Consider the following 19,046-nt stretch of genomic DNA (forward strand, 5'->3'; position numbering starts at 1 on the left):
AACTCCAGGGGAGTTCGGGCCATCACATTTAAAGGGACGGCACACCTTTTCAATGTCTTCCTTCCATAGGAAATTATGAAGGATAGGGGCACCTTCTTTTGGGGCTCATAGAATTGGACCCCCTGGTCCAATCTTTTTGAAACTTGGGGGGTATTTTGGGGAGAATCACTAGATGCTATACTGAAAATTTGGTGCCTCTACCCCAAAAGACAGCCCCCCCCAGAGCCCCAGATACCCGCGGATCAATTCTCCGTTATTTTCTATGGGAATAAATCTCCATAGGGAATAACAGAGTTCCCAGCAGACATTTCCCTCCCCTCCCCCCGCTTTCTGATGACCCTGAAGCGGGGGGAGGGCCTCCAAACCGGGGAATCCCCTGCCCCCACCTGCCCCCACCTGGGGATTGGCAACCCTGCATACTAGGCCACGCTCCCTGACATCAAGCCAGCTGGAACTGCATTCCTGTGCCTTCCTGCTCAAAAAAAGCTTGTGAGTTTTTGTGTGCATGCACACTTTGTCCGGGTAGGAGGTTTCACGAGCCATGGCTCACTTCTGCAGGCTCTTGCTCCTTCCAAGACAGGATTTAGGATTGTGCTGCAAATCGAGTGAGCGGGCAACAAAATGGCGGATGACGCTCAGTGCAGGTAAATGCAAAGCGATGCATGTCATGATGAAAATCTTCATTTATAGGGTATTAGCTGGCGATGACAGGCTAAGAGAAAGACCTTTGGGTTGTTATGGAGAGCTCACTGGAAATGTCAGTTCTGTCTGCAGTGGCGATTTTAGAAAGGCCAACTTGACACTAGCGAATATCTGGAAAGGGAGGAACTGAGGGGGAAAAAACCTGCCAATAGAGTCTTGGCTTTATTAAGTCCCTGGTGTGGTCTCATTTGGAATACTGTGTACATTTCTGGTCACCACATCTCAAAGAGGATATTGCAGAACTGGGGAAAGTGAAGAAAGGGGCAACCAAAGTAAGCACAGGGTTGGTCTAAAAGACGGTTAAAGCAACTACTGTTTTTTTCTTTTACCAAAAACATGACTAAGGGTGATGGGGCAGAAGTCGACAGAATGGTGCAAAGGAAGTGGGTAACCAGAAATCTTTCTGCCTTCCTTAATACTATAACTCAGGAGACTGGTGATCCTTTCAGGGCAGGCATAAAGACGCACTTCACATAATGGCTAGTGACTTGTGAAATTCATTGCCACAAGATATAGTGAAGACAGTGGCTTAGAGGGATTTTAAAAGAGTGGATGGATTTGAGGACCACCATGCTGGGAGGAAGAGACAGAATGCCTCATGGTAAGAGTGGAGAGGATGAGCCCCTTATTTCCATCAGTGGCACAAGGCCGTGAGTTTAGTAAGACTCTAAGCTGCAGAGTCTTGTGACCAAAGATTCTACTTTGTGAGCTACTGACATTAAAGTTGTGAGCTGCTGCATAAATTATTGTCCTCGGGGGTCATTCTTCCTGAACTAAGACAAAAATGTGTGAGCTGGAGGCTAAAAATCTGTGAGCTAGTTCATGCTACCTCAGCTTAAAGGGGACACTGCTCACAGCTCACCCATCCTACAGTCCCCCCAGCAGTGGCTATTCCAAGGCATGGAATACCACTTGCTGACCAGAAGCCCGACTAGGTATTGGCTTTGCTCACTTTTGTGGCACATTAAGCAAATGTCACATTGGGGTTCAGCGCTATCGAGCCCCTAAGTGATTATCAAAGCTGTATGCAGGGGGGGGGGTTGTAGAAAAAGCCCAGCGGGGACTTATTTGCATATTAGGCCACACCCTCTGACATCACCATTGTTTTGCACAGGGATTTTTTGTAGAAAAAGCTCAACAGGAACTCATTTGCATATTAGGTCACAACTCCTGTTGCCAAGCCAGCTGGAACTGCATTCCTGTGTGTTCTTGCTAAAAAAAAAAAAGCCCTGGCTGTAAGAAATCTGAACAAAGCAAGGTTAGTAATAAGGCTCGGTGATGTTTGTTGACGTCTTTGCCTGCTTGTGCAAAATACGCTTTCTGCGGGGGTTTTCATCACCAAATTCCCCTGTGCATTTTCTAACCACATGCAACCCCTCATCTGAGCTGTGTTCAGTATTCTCGAGTGCTTAAAAGGGCTGTGATTGGCTGAAGACTTAACAGTTAGTGTCTTAAGTTGCATGAGGGCTTCAAGGCCCACTAGAAGGTGGGCAGTGGGGGGATGACTGTATCAGTATGTATTCCATGGGGACATTCAAAACGATGCTATTTCTGGCATGACCAAGGTCAGACTAAGCCACAGTCCCTCCCCAATATTTCTCTAACACCCCCCCTTTTTTTGTGCAGTTATGTTCTGCATGACAACATTTTAGCTATGCCTGGCTTATCGTATGAGCCTATGGCCCAAGAAAGATATATGATCACCTTTGCGCAGTGAACTGCCAGGGTGTTGCCATGACTGTCTTTTGCGCTTGTACAGTTGTGAGTTTCCTTGTTGCTATTGTTTGCATTCTTCCTTGCTTGAGCCCTACTTTGGCCATTCCATCAGGTTGTCTCCCCTGAAGGAACCGCAGAAACATGTGACTGATGTGGCTGGAGTACTAGCAGTATTTCCTTCCCTATGTGTCTGCCTGGCAACAGAAAACATGGTTACGTTAGTCTTTAAGTTGCCACTGGGCTCGTGTTTGCTTTTGGTTGTAAGGGGAACTCAAACCCATATCTTCAGACCTTCCTGGAGGATAGATCCAAGCGGGCAGCTGTGTTGGTCTGAAGCAATAGAACAAAGCAGTAGACAAGTACACCGTTAAGACCAACTAAGTTTTATTCATTACTGGAGGATGTTCATTCTTCCAGGTCTGGTGATTTTTACCAGCAGAGGGCACTGTGTTCCCTTTCTTCTCTCCCTTGATGTAGTCTGCACGAATCAAGGGTTGCTAACAGGCCTGCAGAAAAATGTCACTTTAACAGTGGTTTAATGGAGTGTTATTTATCAAGTGCTGTATTTGCCTTCATATTAAACACGGCTATTTCAGCCTCACACGTGAATTTGCCTTCTACTGAACCAGACCATTTTGATCCTTCAAGGTTAGTTTCATTGCTGGGGATTGAAACTGGGAGCTTCTGCATGGCAAGCAGACGCTCTGCCACTAAACCATGGCGGCTCCCCTCATCAGCCGCATGCTTCTGCAGCTCAGTCAATGGAACCAACCCTGGGGGGCGGGGGGGCAGGGCTGCACATCCCATGTGGGGCCTGGACTGGAGATCTCCCAGAATGACAGCTGATCTCCAGACAAGAGAGATCTGTTCCTCTAAATGCTTTGGACTGCGGACTCTATGGCAGTATATATACCCTGCTGAGGTCTCTCACTTCCCCAGACCTTGCCACCCCCAGGATCCACCCATAAATCTGGAATTTCCCAACCTGGAGTTGGCAACCTCATCTCCAAACCAGAAAGCGCAGTTCCTTGGAGAAAATGGCTGCTTTAGCGGGATAGCGCTTACCCTGCTGAGGTTTCCTTCCCAAGCCCCAACCGCCCCAGGGTCTACCTCAAATCCCCAGCAGTTTTCCCACCCAGAGCTGGTGATACAAGCGAGTGCCTGATAAGAAAAAGAACAGCTGGGAACTACAACTCCCATGAAGCACTATACACGCCGTGACGCGTCCGAGTGAGCTAGTGCGCATGTTCACGCTCTCGCATTTGAGGACTCAAAAACCAGCCTTCTTTTCCTCCCGGCATGCCTTGGTGTTTTCTACACCGCGGAGTTAAGGTATGTAATCTCGCGAGACTTGGGAGCTATAAGCTCGTGAGAGGCACACGCGGTCTCTCTTTTTTTTTGCCTCCCCAAGATGGCGCCGAAAGCCAAGAAGGAGGGTGAGGCAGGCGACTGCGGGCGGGGGCTCTAAAAGGGTCGTGTTGAAGTACTAAGGGGGAGCTTTTGACGGGGGTGTATGTGTGTCTCTCGCGGTGGAGTGGGCTTCTTCGTCTGACCAGACCGTCCTGGCGGGTAAAGGCGGCTTAACGTGGCTCGTGTTCTGTGGCCTCTTCATAATGGGAGGCGGCTTGTTGGTTTCTTTCTGGGGAAGAGGCCTGCAGATGGCTTTAAAACCCGAGCGGGGGAATCTTGAGGTGGTTGCTAGGGGGGTGGGGCGGGTTAGAAGCGCTTGGATTGCTTTAGGAAGCGGCGGTTTTATTGCAGCTAACCAGAAGCGAACTGGTTGCAGTTTAAGACTCTTAGAAATATAGGTTATGCTGCAGATTTAATTGGTTTCGGTGACACTGAGTGCAAAACATTTTTCAAGAGGCACGTGGGGTTATTGGGGCGGAGAAAATAGAAACAGCTTTGGTCTCATTGAGAGCATAAATGTCAGCCATTAACCAGATGACTCCCGAGCTCCGTCCAAATTAATTTTAGGGGGTGTCTTCCCTTGATTATCTTTTATCTAATTATTGTTTTCATCATGAGTTAATATTCGGGGTGGCCAAATTTGCTTAATATAAGAGCCACATAGAATAAAACATCAGATGTTTGAGAGCCACATGGCTTAAATTTCAGATGTTTGAGAGCTGAAAGGCAGGCAGGCAAATAGATTGGGGGGGAAAGGTGGAAAGAAAGTAACTTTAAATGTATTCTCCATCCCGCTGAATGTCTTGGCTTGGAGACGTGATTTAAAGAGAGAAATACCTTCTCCAAGTTGGTTGATGGGGCAGTGGGGGGCTTCGAGAGCCACACAAATATGTGTGAAAGAGCCACATGTGGCTCCCGAGCCACAGTTAATATGTTGTTGAGGCCTATGTTGTAAGCCTCTCGGTATCACTCCCTCTGTTTTCTGTGGTGCCTAGATCACGTCAGGCATGAAAGCACATGTTGCTTCATTTAAAAGATGTGTGTGTGTATGGGGAGGGGGGAGAGAATAGACTTCATAAGCAGAGGATTCATGCTCAGAGCTGTACCTGTTGTTGTAGCTGTCCCAGCTAAGACTGAGGCAAAATCCAAAGCCCTGAAGGCTAAAAAGGCGGTCTTGAAAGGTGTCCATAGTCACACCAAGAAGAAAATTCGGACGTCACCCACCTTCCGGAGGCCCAAAACTCTGCGGTTACGGAGGCAGCCCAAGTATCCGCGGAAGAGTGCACCAAGAAGGAACAAGTATGTTGGGGATGAAAGCTGGGCATGATCCATCTAGTAGTGGCTACTGAGGCTAGTCATCATCTGGTACTCATAACTGTACTGCTTCTGAACATGAGGGGCTTAGACCCGTTTAATATGACTGGTGGCCAGTGACAGGCCTCCATCTGTAGAATCTTTTAAATTGAGTCCCTGAATTGGTAGCTGCTGAGAAGCTTTCCTCCACTGATCTTCTGTAATCATGCTTTAAAGTAGTTGTCAATATAATATCTTGTGGCAGTGAGTCCCATAGAAAGATTTTTTTTAATCAAGTCACATGTAACTCATTGTGATCCCATAAAGCTTTCATTTGGAGGTGGTTTGCCATTGTCTATCTCTGTGTCATGAACCTGGTATTCCTTGGAGGTCTCCCATCCAGCTGCTCATTAGGGTTGACTCAGCTTAGCTTCTGAGAGCTGACAAAATTGGGCTATCCGGGCCAGATCATATACAAATGTATTGAGATGGTGGAACAGTTAATGAAGTGAGATTAAGAATTAAAAGAGCATTTTGATAATCAGGAATTATTTTCATAAAAGAATCAGCTGAAAGGGTTTATGGTGAGCGTGCATAGAATTGAGTGGCTGCCTTTGTGGTAACTTTTTATACATAACAAGCAGCTCATTTTTTTAAAAGGAAGTATATTGTTACAGGATATCTCCATGTGGTCCTTTTTAATCCTTAATGAATATATGGGGCTTCTCCCCCCCCCTCCCCCCAGCAGTTCTACACAGTGAATATTCTGGTCCAAAAACAGGACCAGAGGTGCACATGATGATTCTTTAGCGACCAAAGCCTGATTTCTTGTGATTATAGCTTATTAGATACTGATGCACCTTGATCTGTGGGCAGAGATGGACAAGAGACTACCCAGCCAGCAATATCCATAACTGTTGTGAATAAACACAGCTCTTTTTTCATGTACTGCTTTGCAGGTTGGACCACTATGCCATCATTAAGTTCCCACTGACTACAGAATCGGCCATGAAGAAGATAGAGGACAACAACACGCTGGTCTTCATTGTGGACGTGAAGGCAAACAAGCACCAGATCAAGCAGGCTGTCAAGAAGTTATATGACATTGACGTGGCCAAGGTCAACACGCTGATTCGGTGAGTAATGGTGGGATGTCCATGGGAAGCGGGTGCTTTGTGCAGATGATGGAAACACTTTTGAGCTGAACCATGTGATGTTTTCAAAGGAACCACTGATGCACAGAGATCCCTCCAGAGATGGTGGTGGGCGGATAAATGATTTCCAGAAGTATTAAATACTAAAATACTGCCTTGTTAGGTTAAACACTATTGGCTGTGTTTTGAACCTGGAAATGTGTTATGTATAATTTAGTGCACGTAATAGTTTGTGATACTTTTGGAAGTCCCCCCCCCCCCCCCAAATTTAAATAAGAATGTCTTGAAGTGAAGCCTCTTAAATGTTAAAGGCACCACAAAATGTATTTTATTGGTTTTAAATTGTTTTATATAATTGATTGTTAGCCGCCCTGAGTCTGCTTGCGGAGAGGGCAGGATACAAATTTAAAGTAGTCCGCTTGCGGAAAGGGCAGGATACAAATTTAATAAATATTTTCTTGCCACTCAGTAGATGAAAAAGAGTATAAGAATGTTAGAAACTGAATATTGTGGGTTTCTCCAAATTACTCTCTTGCATATTTGGCAAGAGGGAACTTTCTGGGTCTTTTTCTGTATCTTCACACTTCTCAAAAGTGGGAATGATGGAGTTATCAGCAACTGCAAAAGCTAACACCAATTGTCCCGTTATAGGCCTGACGGTGAGAAAAAGGCTTATGTCCGTCTTGCTCCAGATTATGATGCGCTAGATGTTGCCAACAAGGTAAGGAGGGTGACTGTCAACATTTTTCTTCTTCAATGTGGCCTCTACCATTGCCTATCCCTCTGTGAGAGTAGAAATGACACCTGACAGTTGTGTCTGAAATTGTATGGCTGGTTCTGCAGGCCAGCCTCTCTGGTCCTACGCTTAGATCCCCTACTGCAGTGTAGAACCCACCTCTGCTTTTATACCATGTACGCCTTTTCTCTTTAGGATGACCAAAAGGGCCACACTCCTTTATGGAAAGGTGGATTGGGGCAGGTGCAGTTTGTCATGCATCTTTCAAAATATTTCCTTTCACAGCTGTTGCCTTGGTTGTCTTTTATACCTGTCTTTTTCAATTTTTCTGTCCTTTTTAAAAAAGATACACTCCCCAACCCAAACTGGCAGTTGTGCCTCTTGGTATGAGCCACTGGTGAATCCTAATCCATCAGTGCCTAAAGAGTGCATGTAACAACAAGGTCAGGTTTTACAATCTTCATGAGATGCAAGATTCAGATTGTCACACTGTGTGAGTTGCGATCCTTGGAGCTTCTTGCTCACCATGGAGGCTGAGAATTAGTGGGTTCATGCCTTTCAGGGCTTTGCTTTCTTAGATGTCTAAGGATACAGCCTTTTCTACTAGAACAGGGGTGGCCAGACTGTGGCTTGGGAGCCACATGTGGCTCTTCCACACATATTGTGTGGCTCTTTAAGCCCTCACCACACTGTTGGCTGGCTTGGAGAAGGCTTTTGTCTCTTTAAATCACTTATTCAAGCCAGCCAGTGGCTTGGATAATGTATTTAAAGTTGCTTTCTTTCCATCTCTCCTCCCTCCCCCCATCTATTTGCCTGCCTTCCTGCTTTCTTGTCTTACTGCTTTCAAACATCTGATGTTTTTTCTATGTGGCTCTTATGTTTAGCAAGTTTGGCCACCCCTGTGCTAGAACATGGGGAGATATTTCTAAAGAGATACCTGAATGTTTGTGGGGGGCTTGAGTGTTTGAGGGTGGTGGGTCAGACAGTTCCATATTTTGCTGTTGCCAGACAACTCACAATTATTTTTTCTTTCTTTTCAGATTGGGATCATCTAAGCAGAATATTGCCAGAACTGTACAATAGAATTGCACAATAAACACATATTACTACCACAGTGACTCCAGATGTGTTTTCAACCCAAAGGAATTGCACTGGAGGGGGGTTGGGGTTTGGGGAAGCAGAGATGGGAGACTTGAATGACACCTGGAAGTATATTTTGCCCCATGGGTTGCCTTTGTCCCTCAAATTCTCATACAGGTGATACCCTCTAGCAACAAAAGTGTCACAGTTAGAACATGTGAGTATAGCTGAGCATGCAACACTCAAGCTAACGCTTTCTGTTGTCAGTAGGGCTCACATAAAATTAAGATTGAGTTAAAAGGGCTGGGAAAGGACAGTTTATAAAACTGTTTATAAAAGTGTGTACGCACCCATCTGTGCTACTGCAGGAGCATGCTGGCTCAGAATGAGGGTGATCTTAGTGACTGGCATCATGGATATGATCAATGTAGGAAGGGTTTGCCTTCTCTGGCTTTGCAGAATCTCATAAAACAATTGGCCGTGTATCACCATGATAATGCATTCCCTGTGATCCTTGATTACCTGGATTCACATAATGAAGGCATGAAAAAAAGTCTTACTTGGCAATAGCAGAAGTGGGAGCAGCAGCTGCGGATCCCTAGGGATGAGTGCAAATGGTGCTGGTGTGTTTTGTGCTGGAAGTTGAAGCTAGAGATGTAAAATCTCTGGAAGCCATTATTGGCCATAAGCCTTTTCTTTGATCGAAAGTGAAACATAGGCAATGGTTACTTGTAAATTGTCATTTTATTATTTTTTGCAACAAAGATGCACCATTTATAACTTAGCACATAAAATTATACTACTTCATATGCTTATGAAATTTAAAAGCCACCCTGAGCCCAATGGGGGAGGGCAGGATATAAATATAATAAAGAAAATAATAAAGTACCTTTGTTCAAGTGAAATTTAATAAAGTCAGTGAGCCCAGGCTGCCCTGATTTCAGCACGGTTGACCTTTCCTAATATTTGGATGGGAGACTTCCAGCGAATACTAGGGCCATGACACAGAACCAGGTAGTGGCAAACCACCTCCAAATGTCTTGCCTTGAAAACCCCACTAGAGGTCGCCATAAGTCAGCTGTAGATTGACAGTGGGGAAAGAATATTGCTGGTATATAGTGGCTAGAACGTTGGACAGGAGTCTGGGATAGGCTCCTTAGGTGACCTTGGGATAGTTACCTCTCACCTTTAGGCTATTTTGCAAGGTTGTTAAGACAAAATGGAGGATGGGCAAAATTAGTTGCTTTGTCCGTTTGAGAGAGAAGCGGGGAACATTTAACTAAATATGGAATTACACCCTGTTCTGCTTTAGCCACTTATATTTTAATTTCTTTGGGAGGTAGGACGAATTAAAAACAGGAAAACCAGGGCTTTTTTTGAGCAGGAATGCACAAGAACGCTGTTCCGGCTGGCTTGGCCTCAGGGGGTGTGGGCTAGTATGCACATGAGTTCCTGCTAGACTTTTTCTACAGAAAACCCCCATCCCCTTCACGTATCTTAACGAAACAGGTTTTGATTCAAATGCTTTGGATGCCAGATCACTAGAGGAGGAAGCTCACACTTCTTGCCATGGAACCTCCCACAGGTATTGCGTTTCAATATACATTTCAGTTTTGTGTCTTTGCATAGCCAATAAAACAACTGATCACTTGAAGAGATAACTGTGCTGGCCCATTGCAAAATCCAAAAATAAAAGGCCAAAGTAGCACAGCATAGTGTATACTACAGATGTTTAGGCAATAGTCTTAAGGCCTCTTTGTGGTTTGGGTAGACTCCAGTCGGTGCTGGGTGCGGCTTCCATGGCTAAGGGGAGATTTACACTCGTGTTTCCTAGATTCCAGTCCAGGGGTCCTCAACCTTTTTGTCCCAGCAGGCATCTTTGGAAATCTGACAGGGTGGTGGGTGCAGCCACAAAACAGCTGTTGCATGAATGAGAACTGACCATAAAATGTCAGGAAATGAGGTCATACATCACTCCAATTGCAGCTTTTTAGCATTTCAGGCCCAATCTCTGTTTGGCAGGATGCCTTTAAAAATGAACCTATTGTTTAAAAAAATGTTCTTTCATACATGCAAGTGTACATATTGAGGTAGTTAAGGAACATCCATCTGGCCGTATCTCCAACAGCCAGTCAGAAGCTCTGGTGATCTGCAGGCACCATGATGCCCACGAGCATCATGTTGAGGTCCCCAGTTCTCTTCCAGTGGTCTATCCGCTTTCATGTGCTTATCAGCAGGTGGTTGCTGTCACAGAAGTTAATGTTTATTTGCTATTGGACAAGTTAGGGACCTTTGAAAAATTCTAGGTCAGATGAATAATTAGGAAATCCCACCCCACCTCTAAATTTTCCAGGAAAAGCAGTTTGAAATGTAAGGAGGATAATGTTCTGAATCTACAGTAGGAGAATGAGGACTGGGCATGCTTAACCAGGTAAGGTTTTCTAACTGGCAAATGCAGGTTTTTTGGCATGGCTGATTGTGTAGAAACCTCTGCCTTGCCTGTGGGGTGTATCCCATTTTGCTGCCTTCCTAATAGGCATTATGGCTGATGTTGGAGGGAGCAATTGGGGAAAACCCAGAGGGAATTGTAGGGGTTAAACAAGAATGGCCTCCACCATGCAATAAGGAATTGTCAAATTCTAGGGAGAGGTAAGCTGCTCTTGACTCACCATGCTCAAAAGTTGTCATTCCTTGTTCAGGACTTCGGTGATTTGGTGCCGACTTGGATAACCCAGGCTAGCCCAGTCTCATCAGATCTTGGATGCTAAGCAAGGTTGACCTTGGCTGGTATTTGAAAGGGCAACCACCAAGGAATACCAGGGGTGTGATGCAGAGGCAGGCAGTGGCAAACCACCTCTGAAACATCTCTTGCCTTAAAAATTTAGCTTGCCACCAAGTGGTAAAAAGGGCAAGGTAGTCCCTGTGCAAGCACCAGTTGTTTCCAACTCCGGGGTGACCAGTCGCTTCATGTTGTTTTCACGGCAGACTTTTTTGCGTGGTGGTTTGCCATTGCCTTCCCCAGTCATCTACACTTTCCCCCCAGCAAGCTGGGTACTTGTTTGACTGACCTCGGTAAAACCTTTACCAACCTTGAGCTAGCTACCTGAACCCAGCTTCTGCTGGGATCAAACTCGGATCGTGAGCAGAGCTTGGACTGCTAGAACTTCTGGCTGCGAGACAATCGTAGGATCTCCTGGCTGTACTACACACAACAACAATACTTAACTCGGCCTCACCAATCCCCATAATGTTGTCTCTTAGGCTGGGCTACTGTAACACAGCTGATGTGGGACTGCCCTTCCAGAGCTCTCCACACATGCTGCTTAATATAGGTGTTCATTTCATGACTGAGAAGCCGCCCTAAATCTGCATTTCCTGCTGTACGCAGATGCAGAGGGTGTTAGTTTCTGTGTTTGATGGCAGGAGCACAGCGCTGCCTTCCAGATCCACTGTGCTCTGTGTACCTCTCCTGAGAAGAACCCATGTGTCAGTTACGCTTCTCCTATCTGCTGTCACTCTCCGTTCCCATCTTTTTGAGAAGTGTCCTCATCCCGTGCCTGGTTTCTGTTGGTCTCCATTGGTACTCTGATTTGGTGGAATGGACTACCGCAGAACATATGAACATATGAAGCTGCCTTATACTGAATCAGACCTTTGGTCCATCAAAGTCAGTATTGTCTTCTCAGACTGGCAGCGGCTCTCCAGGGTCTCAAGCTGAGGTTTTTCACACCTATTTGCTTGGACCCTTTTTTGGAGATGCCAGAGATTGAACCTGGGACCTTCTGCTTCCCAAGCAGATGCTCTACCACTGAGCCACCGTCCCTCCCTTAGAACAGTTAGGAAGATGCCACCTTGACCCTCACTAACGTTAAGGGGAAGCCGGTAAAGTTTATTAAGGGGGTTGATTTGTTTCTGCTTTCACTGAGCTTGCCAACTCTGGATTGGGAAATTCCTGGAGATGTGGTGGGGCCTGGGGAGGGACGTCAGTGGCCATTTTGACCACAGTAACTCTGCAGTCTGGAGATGGGTTGTAACCAGCGTTCCCCCTAAGCTGAGTTAGTGTGGGCTAGCTCACTGTTTTTTAGCCTCCAGCTCTCACATTTTTGTCTTAACTCAGGAAGAATCCTCCTAAACCAAACTAATTTACGCAGGAGCTCACAACTTTAATGCTGGTAGCTCACAAAATAGAATTTTTGCTCACAAGACTCCACAGTTTAGAGCAGGGATGTCAAACTCATTTGTTATGAGGGCCAGATCTAACATAAATGAGACCTTGTCAGGCCAGGCTGGGCTATTTTGGGCCAGGCAATGTGTGTACCTATTTAAGATAAGAACATAAGAGAAGCCCTGTTGGATCAGGCCAATGGCCCATCCAGTCCGACACTCTGTGTCACATAAGAACATAAGAGAAGCCCTGTTGGATCAGGCCAATGGCCCATCCAGTCCGACACTATGTCACACAGTGGCCAAATATATATATATATATATATATGAACATATGAAGCTGCCTTATACTGAATCAGACCTTTGATCCATCAAAGTCTGTATTGTCTTCTCAGACTGGCAGCGGCTCTCCAGGGTCTCCAGCTGAGGTTTTTCACACCTATTTGCCTGGACCCCTTTTTGGAGATGCCGGGGATTGAACCTGGGACCTTCTGCTTCCCAAACAGATGCTCTACCACTGAGCCACCGTCCCTCATACACACACATATATACACACTGTGACTAACAGCCACTGATGGACCTCTGCTCCAATTTTTTATCTAACCCCGTCTTGAAGCTGGCTATGCTTGCAGCCGCCACCACCTCCTGTGGCAGTATAAGATCAGGTAGCAGAGATACAGTATAAACTTTTTAAAGAACATAGACAAACACAACTAAAGACTTTAAAAATAATAATAAAACATGCTTTTAAACATTAGCACTTCTTGGTCTTAAAGGTGCTTCCTTTGTATTTCTCCCCTGGGATCCAGGAAACTGGCCAAAGGAAGCTCTGGCTCTTTCCCCATCCCCAGGGGACCAGGAGGGAGAGGAGCCTCAACCAATGGAGAAAGTAGAGGCTTTGCTCTGTAGCTCCTGTGCAATTGAGTAAACCTTGCAAAGCAAGGAAGCAAGAGAGAGGGAGAAGGAAGCAGACAGGCCTGACAGGAGCCCTCCAGTAGCCTGATTCGGCCCTCGGGCTGCATGTTTGACACCCCTGGTTTAGAGGGATCATCGGTTGTAATTCCCGGAGATCTCCAGGCCCTGCCTAGAGACTGGCAACTCATTACCTCCATGTTTCTGCTGGTGTTGCTTTTTGGATAGTGTGTTAATGGTCAGCAGGCAAAACTATTTGCTTTTGAGGGTTTGTGGCTTATTTGCACATCCTGCTCTTTTATTCCTTTTAACTTTGTACACGTCACTAGTTGCAAGCAGCCTTGTGCTTCGCTTGGGAAAGGTGGGTTGGAAACAAATTCTTTTAATTTGTTCTGAATATGAGCCGCCTAGCTTGCCTGTAGGGCAGATATCCCTTAGCACTGACTGCTGAAGTTCAGAACTAGTTGAGCAGGAAGCGGCGGTGGGGGGGGGGGGAGAGAAGTATTTATCGCCCTCTTCCTAAATGGCTTCCCTTATTATGCTCCTCTGACCAAAGGTCTTGAGCAAAGTCAAAAACAAATGCAAGATAAAATGCAAAACGGTAAACATGAAAATACAACATGGTGAATTAAAATCAATCTCTGCGATAGCACTGAGGAACCACAAGTGCTGGAGATCTGGCAACAGAATGTGCTCTTTCTGGAGCAGCATCTGCCAGCAAAAGAAAGATCATGCTAGAGTTAACAGGCAGCCAATATTCACTGAGGATAGGTGAGATTGTGGTGGCCATCTATCACAGAATATACAGCAGGAGAATATGGAGTACCAGCGGGAATATGGAGTTTAGGTGGAGTGACCCCAACCCTCCAAGCTCTGCAGCTGGCAGTACATCCTGTCTCCCTAACATGAAGGTGAACTTACAGCTAGGAGTTGTAAGGAGGCTCAGCTATCATGGGAGGGTCAAAGGGGGACAAATCTTGCTGCAAAAGTAAAGGATTCGCACAGTGTCTGTGCATCACCATGGTCAAAATCTGGGGTGGCCAAATGTGCTTAACGTAAGAGCCACGTAGAATAGATGTCAGAGGTTTGAGAGCCGGAAGGAAGGAAAATAGATGGGGAGGGAGGGAGAGGTGGAAAGAAAGCAATTTTAACTTGAAATATATTGTCCAAGCTGCCAGCTGAGCTGGCTTGGAGAAGTGATTTAAGAGAGAAAAGCCTTCTCAAAGCTGGCCGACGAGAGCCACACAATACAGGTGAAAGAGCCACATGTGGCTCCCAAGCCACAGTTTGGCCACCCCTGATAAAACTCATTAACCCTTTTCCAGGGCTGGCCCTAGACTGCCTGGCACCTTAGGCAAGGCTAACCTCTGGCACGCCTCCCCCCCACCCCCGCAACGGTTAATGTCACTGAGTCACATAGGGGGGCACCCAGTTTGGTGCTCTAGGCAATCACCTAGTTTGCCTAGAAGAAGAAGATGATGATATTGGATTTATATCCCGCCCTCCACTCCGAAGAGTCTCAGAGCGGCTCACAATCTCCTTTCCCTTCCTCCCCCACAACAGACACCCTGTGAGGTGGGTGGGGCTGAGAGGGCTCTCACAGCAGCTGCCCTTTCAAGGACAACCTCTGCCAGAGCTCTGGCTGACCCAAGGCCATTCCAGCAGCTGCAAGTGGAGGAGTGGGGAATCAAACCTGGTTCTCCCAGATAATTTATTTTATTACTTTATTATTTATTTATTACTTTACATTTATATCCCGCCCTCTCCGCAAGCGGACTCAGGGCGGCTTACAATATCATAAAAACAATCAATTCCATAAAACATATAAAAACATAGTTCACTTATCAATTTAAAACTATTTGCGCTGTCTCAATCCAGTCTGGCGGTATTGGGTTCTGCTATGATCGCCAGCTTCTGTAGGATGTCCGGTGGCAGCCCATTTTCAGTCAACCAGAAAAGCTTGTCTAAACAGTTCGGTCTTACAGGCCCTGCGGAACGCCGACAAATCCCGCAGGGCCCTTATAGCTTCTGGGAGGGTGTTCCAAAGTTCTGGTGCTGCCACCGAGAAAGCCCTGGATCTTGTTACGCATAGCCTGGCTTCTTTTGGGCCAGGGGCAGACAGCAGATTTTTTGTCCCTGATCGCAGTGCTCTCTGGGGGATATATGGGGAAAGGCGGTCCCGTAGATAGGCAGGTCCCTGACCATAAAGGGCTTTAAAGGTTAGTACCAACACCTTGAAGCGAACTCGGAACACAACAGGCAACCAGTGCAGCTCTCTCAGCACTGGCCGAATGTGCTCCCGTCGTGGTAGCCCCATTAACAGCCGTGCCGCAGCGTTCTGCACTAGTTGTAGTCTCCGGGTTAGCGTCAGGGGTAGCCCCATGTAGAGAGCATTACAGTGATCTATTCTTGAGGTGACCGTAGCATGGATTACCGTCGCTAGGTCGCTGCGCTCCAGGTAAGGGGCCAGCTGCCGTGCTTGCCGAAGATGGAAAAAGGCAGATCTAACAGTGGCTGCTACCTGAGCCTCCATTGTAAGGGAGGACTCAAGAAGCACGCCTAAGCTCTTGACTTTGGGGACCGGTATCAGTGGCACCCCGTCAAGGGCCGGCAGCTGGATCTCTCTCCCTGGACCGCCCCGACCCAGGTAGAGAACCTCCGTCTTCGTCGGATTCAATTTCAGCCGACTCAGTCTGAGCCAAGAGGCCACGGCTTGTAATGCCAGGTCTAGGTTTTCCAGGGTACAGTCAGACTGGCCACCCATCAATAGGTAGAGCTGGGTGTCATCCGCATATTGATGGCAACCCAGTCCATACCTCCTGACAATCTGGGCAAGGGGGCGCATATAGATATTAAATAGCATCGGGGATAGGACCGCTCCCTGCGGCACCCCACAACTAAGGGAGTGCCTCTGGGATGCTTCCTCCCCTATCACCACCCTTTGTCCCCGATCTTGGAGAAAGGAAGTCAGCCACTGCAAGGCAGATCCCTGTATCCCCACATCGGTGAGGCGGTCAATCAGTAGCTGGTGGTCAACCGTGTCAAAAGCGGCTGACAGATCTAATAACAGCAGCACTGCAGAACCGCCCTGATCCAGATGTCGCATAAGATCATCCATGAGGGCGACCAGAACTGTCTCCGTCCCGTGACCTGGCCGGAAGCCGGACTGGAATGGATCCAGTGCGGAAGTGTCCTCCAGGAATCCCTGCAGCTGAGTCGCCACCGCCCGCTCTATGACCTTACCCAAAAAGGGAAGGTTTGACACCGGCCGATAGTTCGCCAATGATAAATAAGAGTCTGCATACTTAACCACTACACCGAACTGGCTCTCCTAGTGGCAGGGTAGGCCCAGCCCTTTCCTAATCTACTTTACAACTTCAGAATAGGCCATATCCCTAATAACAGGAAAGAAACCAAGAAACTAATCAATGATCCATACATTCCCACCCCCCCATACACGTCTAAAGGAATCTTCCTTCAGTTAATGTGAAAGGACCAGGTATCGGACATTGAAAAGAGGGCCTCCAGTCTAAAGTCAAAGTCACTGACCCAGCCCTTTGACTTCAATGGCCACTGTGCCAACTCCAATCAGAGTATATGAAACCAGAGGGCTCACGGGTATGAGTAAGGTATATAGGAGAATTAATGTGGAAAATATTGTGATTTAAAATATCGTTTTCAACAGGGTGCCTGTTGTGGGGGAGGAAGACAAAGGAGATTGTGAGCCGCTCTCACAGAGTGTTCTCCTGTATACCTAACTCGGATCAGAGAGCAGGATCTGCTGCACAGCCTGCTATCTGGTGTAAAAATTAAAGCCCATAAACTCAGTGGCCCTGCTGACCCAAACGCCTGCCTCAAATAAAACATGACATTTGTTCAGGGGTCTGCATAGCACATAGGCTTTTAGACAAAGCAATAAGCACACAGGCTTTTAAACCAAACAATAGAGAACACTAATTGAGATACACGGGAGGAAAAAAAGAACATTCCACGCTTAAGGAGCAAGTCAAAGTTAAATAGGCAATTTAACATTTAAAGCTTTGTGAACGGCAGGGACATACCGTCCCCTTTGCTCCTTTTGATAAATTAGTCCCGACTATTCACCAGCTAACATGCAGGTAGTGCAGTTGTCCCATAGCACTGACTGCTGAAGTTTGGAACTAGTTGAGCAGGAAGCTGGGTGGAGAGGGAGGCTATTTACCTCCCTCTTCCTAAATAGTTGTGGCGGGGAGAGGAGAAAGCCTTTTGCCCTCAAGATACAGCTGAAGCACTTCAGCAGGCTCATTGCTCTGTGACCCTTGGTTTTCTCCTTCCTGCCCCTCTTTTTACATACGCTCATCTTCAGCCCTGGCACTTCCTATGCCTCCTGAAATGTGCTCAGTTCTGAGAGGCCGTTTGGTCTCGCTCATGGTTTGATTTATTATTTATTGATTCGACTTCTATCCCGCCCTCCCCACCGAAGCAGGCTCAGGGCGGCTCACTTGGAAAGGTCGTAAAAAAACCAGTATTAATAAGCCGTAACACACAAAGATAAAATACATCATAGATAAAACCGTATAAAACAAGATCATACAACTATGGTAGGTGCTATTTGATCTAACGGTAGATTGTATTGGTGATGATGGGCAACTAAGTTGAACGTAATAATAAATAATAATGACAATCAATCGATGTGAGTCCCCCCCCCCATTTAAATTTTTAATTGAATTCTTTTTTGTTAAACAACAAACAAACATCCATCTTTTCACACATTAGAATAGTGCAAAAAATTATAGCCATTTCCTCTTTACAAACATAAAAGAAATATAAACAACATGCAAACAACTAACTTAAGAAAGATCAGTGTCTTATAGGATACATATCGCAGTTATCCCACAGCAAGTGGAAAAAAGCTTTTACTATACAAAGAATTATCCCTTCCTTAGCTCCAAGGCTAAGTCTTACATGAAATCCCAGTGTAGAGTTAATAGATCATAATATTAAAATATTTAGAAGGTATTTTCCCAACAATCGTCTCATTATTATTTATATACTCAAAGAGGAACCACTTTTCAAGGAACCAATCCCCAGCTTTAGCATTTTCTTGCAACAATATATTAGTAGCTAATTTATCCTGAATTAATATATCCCAGACTTTGTTGAACCAACAATTTAACTTAGGCACATTCAGTTTTTTCCAGCAACTGGCAATAACTATTTTTCCTGTTAACAATAACAGGGATAGTAGCTCTTTCTTCAAAACAGACCAATCAGCATTTGTCCACAAGTTTAATAAAACCGAGTCAGGTGTAGATGGAATTGTAATCCCAGTTATTTCTGTTATTTTTTCCAGCACTTCTTTCCAGAAAACATTGATCTCTGGGCACTCCCACCAGCAATGAATGAACGTGCCCAATTGGCCACAACCCTTCCAGCAATTTGGATTTTCTTTTGCTTTTCCTTTAAAAAGCCTATAGGGAGTCAAATACCACCTTGCGAAGCCTTTGTGAAATAATTTTTCCAGAGGATTGAGAGCTCTATTAGCCATGACAATTGGTACAATTTGATGCAGAGCATAGTGTATTTGAGTATATTGGTACCAAGGGATAGAAATTTTGAATTTGTGTTCCAACTGACCGTGGGTACTCAGTTTCCCATTGGTTGTGACATCTATCAGTCTGAAAATATTATTATCCCTCCACACCTTGAAGTGATTTATGTTCTGACCTGGGGGAAACCAGGATTGGCCCCGAAATGCCATCAGTGGTGAGGATGCAGGGTATTTCTCCATTGATCCCATAGTTGTACTGTGTGTTTAAGAAACGGATTAGACAAAACATACTCCCTTCTGTCAGATTTAGAATTCCAAATAAATTCCTGTAATAGTACATTAGGTAGAT

At 45.9% G+C, this 19,046-nt stretch overlaps 1 protein-coding gene and 2 non-coding genes across 3 annotated transcripts; all 3 read left to right on the plus strand.

Moving 5' to 3' along the window:
* Positions 1-3,727: 3,727 nt before the first annotated feature.
* Positions 3,728-8,123, plus strand: RPL23A (ribosomal protein L23a). The gene is made up of 5 exons (XM_060259549.1): positions 3,728-3,854; positions 4,947-5,127; positions 6,081-6,257; positions 6,927-6,996; positions 8,052-8,123. The coding sequence occupies exons 1-5, from the start codon at positions 3,830-3,832 to the stop codon at positions 8,064-8,066; spliced, it is 468 nt and encodes a 155-aa protein (XP_060115532.1). The 5' UTR covers positions 3,728-3,829; the 3' UTR covers positions 8,067-8,123.
* LOC132587426 (small nucleolar RNA Z17) lies at positions 5,910-5,982 on the plus strand. Its single transcript, XR_009556434.1, has one exon. It is a non-coding gene; the product is annotated as a small nucleolar RNA Z17 (small nucleolar RNA).
* On the plus strand, positions 6,297-6,361 carry LOC132587424 (small nucleolar RNA SNORD42). The gene has a single exon (XR_009556432.1). It is a non-coding gene; the product is annotated as a small nucleolar RNA SNORD42 (small nucleolar RNA).
* Positions 8,124-19,046: the final 10,923 nt, after the last annotated feature.

Source organism: Heteronotia binoei, chromosome 18 (assembly GCF_032191835.1).
Source record: "Heteronotia binoei isolate CCM8104 ecotype False Entrance Well chromosome 18, APGP_CSIRO_Hbin_v1, whole genome shotgun sequence".
Lineage (NCBI taxonomy): Eukaryota > Metazoa > Chordata > Lepidosauria > Squamata > Gekkonidae > Heteronotia > Heteronotia binoei.

Excerpts from the sequence above, each read along its gene's own strand:
- RPL23A (XM_060259549.1), top strand. The coding sequence starts at position 3,830 with ATGGCGCCGAAAGCCAAGAAGGAGG. Across the intron at positions 3,855-4,946 it reads GCCGAAAGCCAAGAAGGAGG|CTGTCCCAGCTAAGACTGAG; the intron begins GTGAGGCAGGCG and ends CTGTTGTTGTAG. Across the intron at positions 6,258-6,926 it reads AAGGTCAACACGCTGATTCG|GCCTGACGGTGAGAAAAAGG; the intron begins GTGAGTAATGGT and ends GTCCCGTTATAG.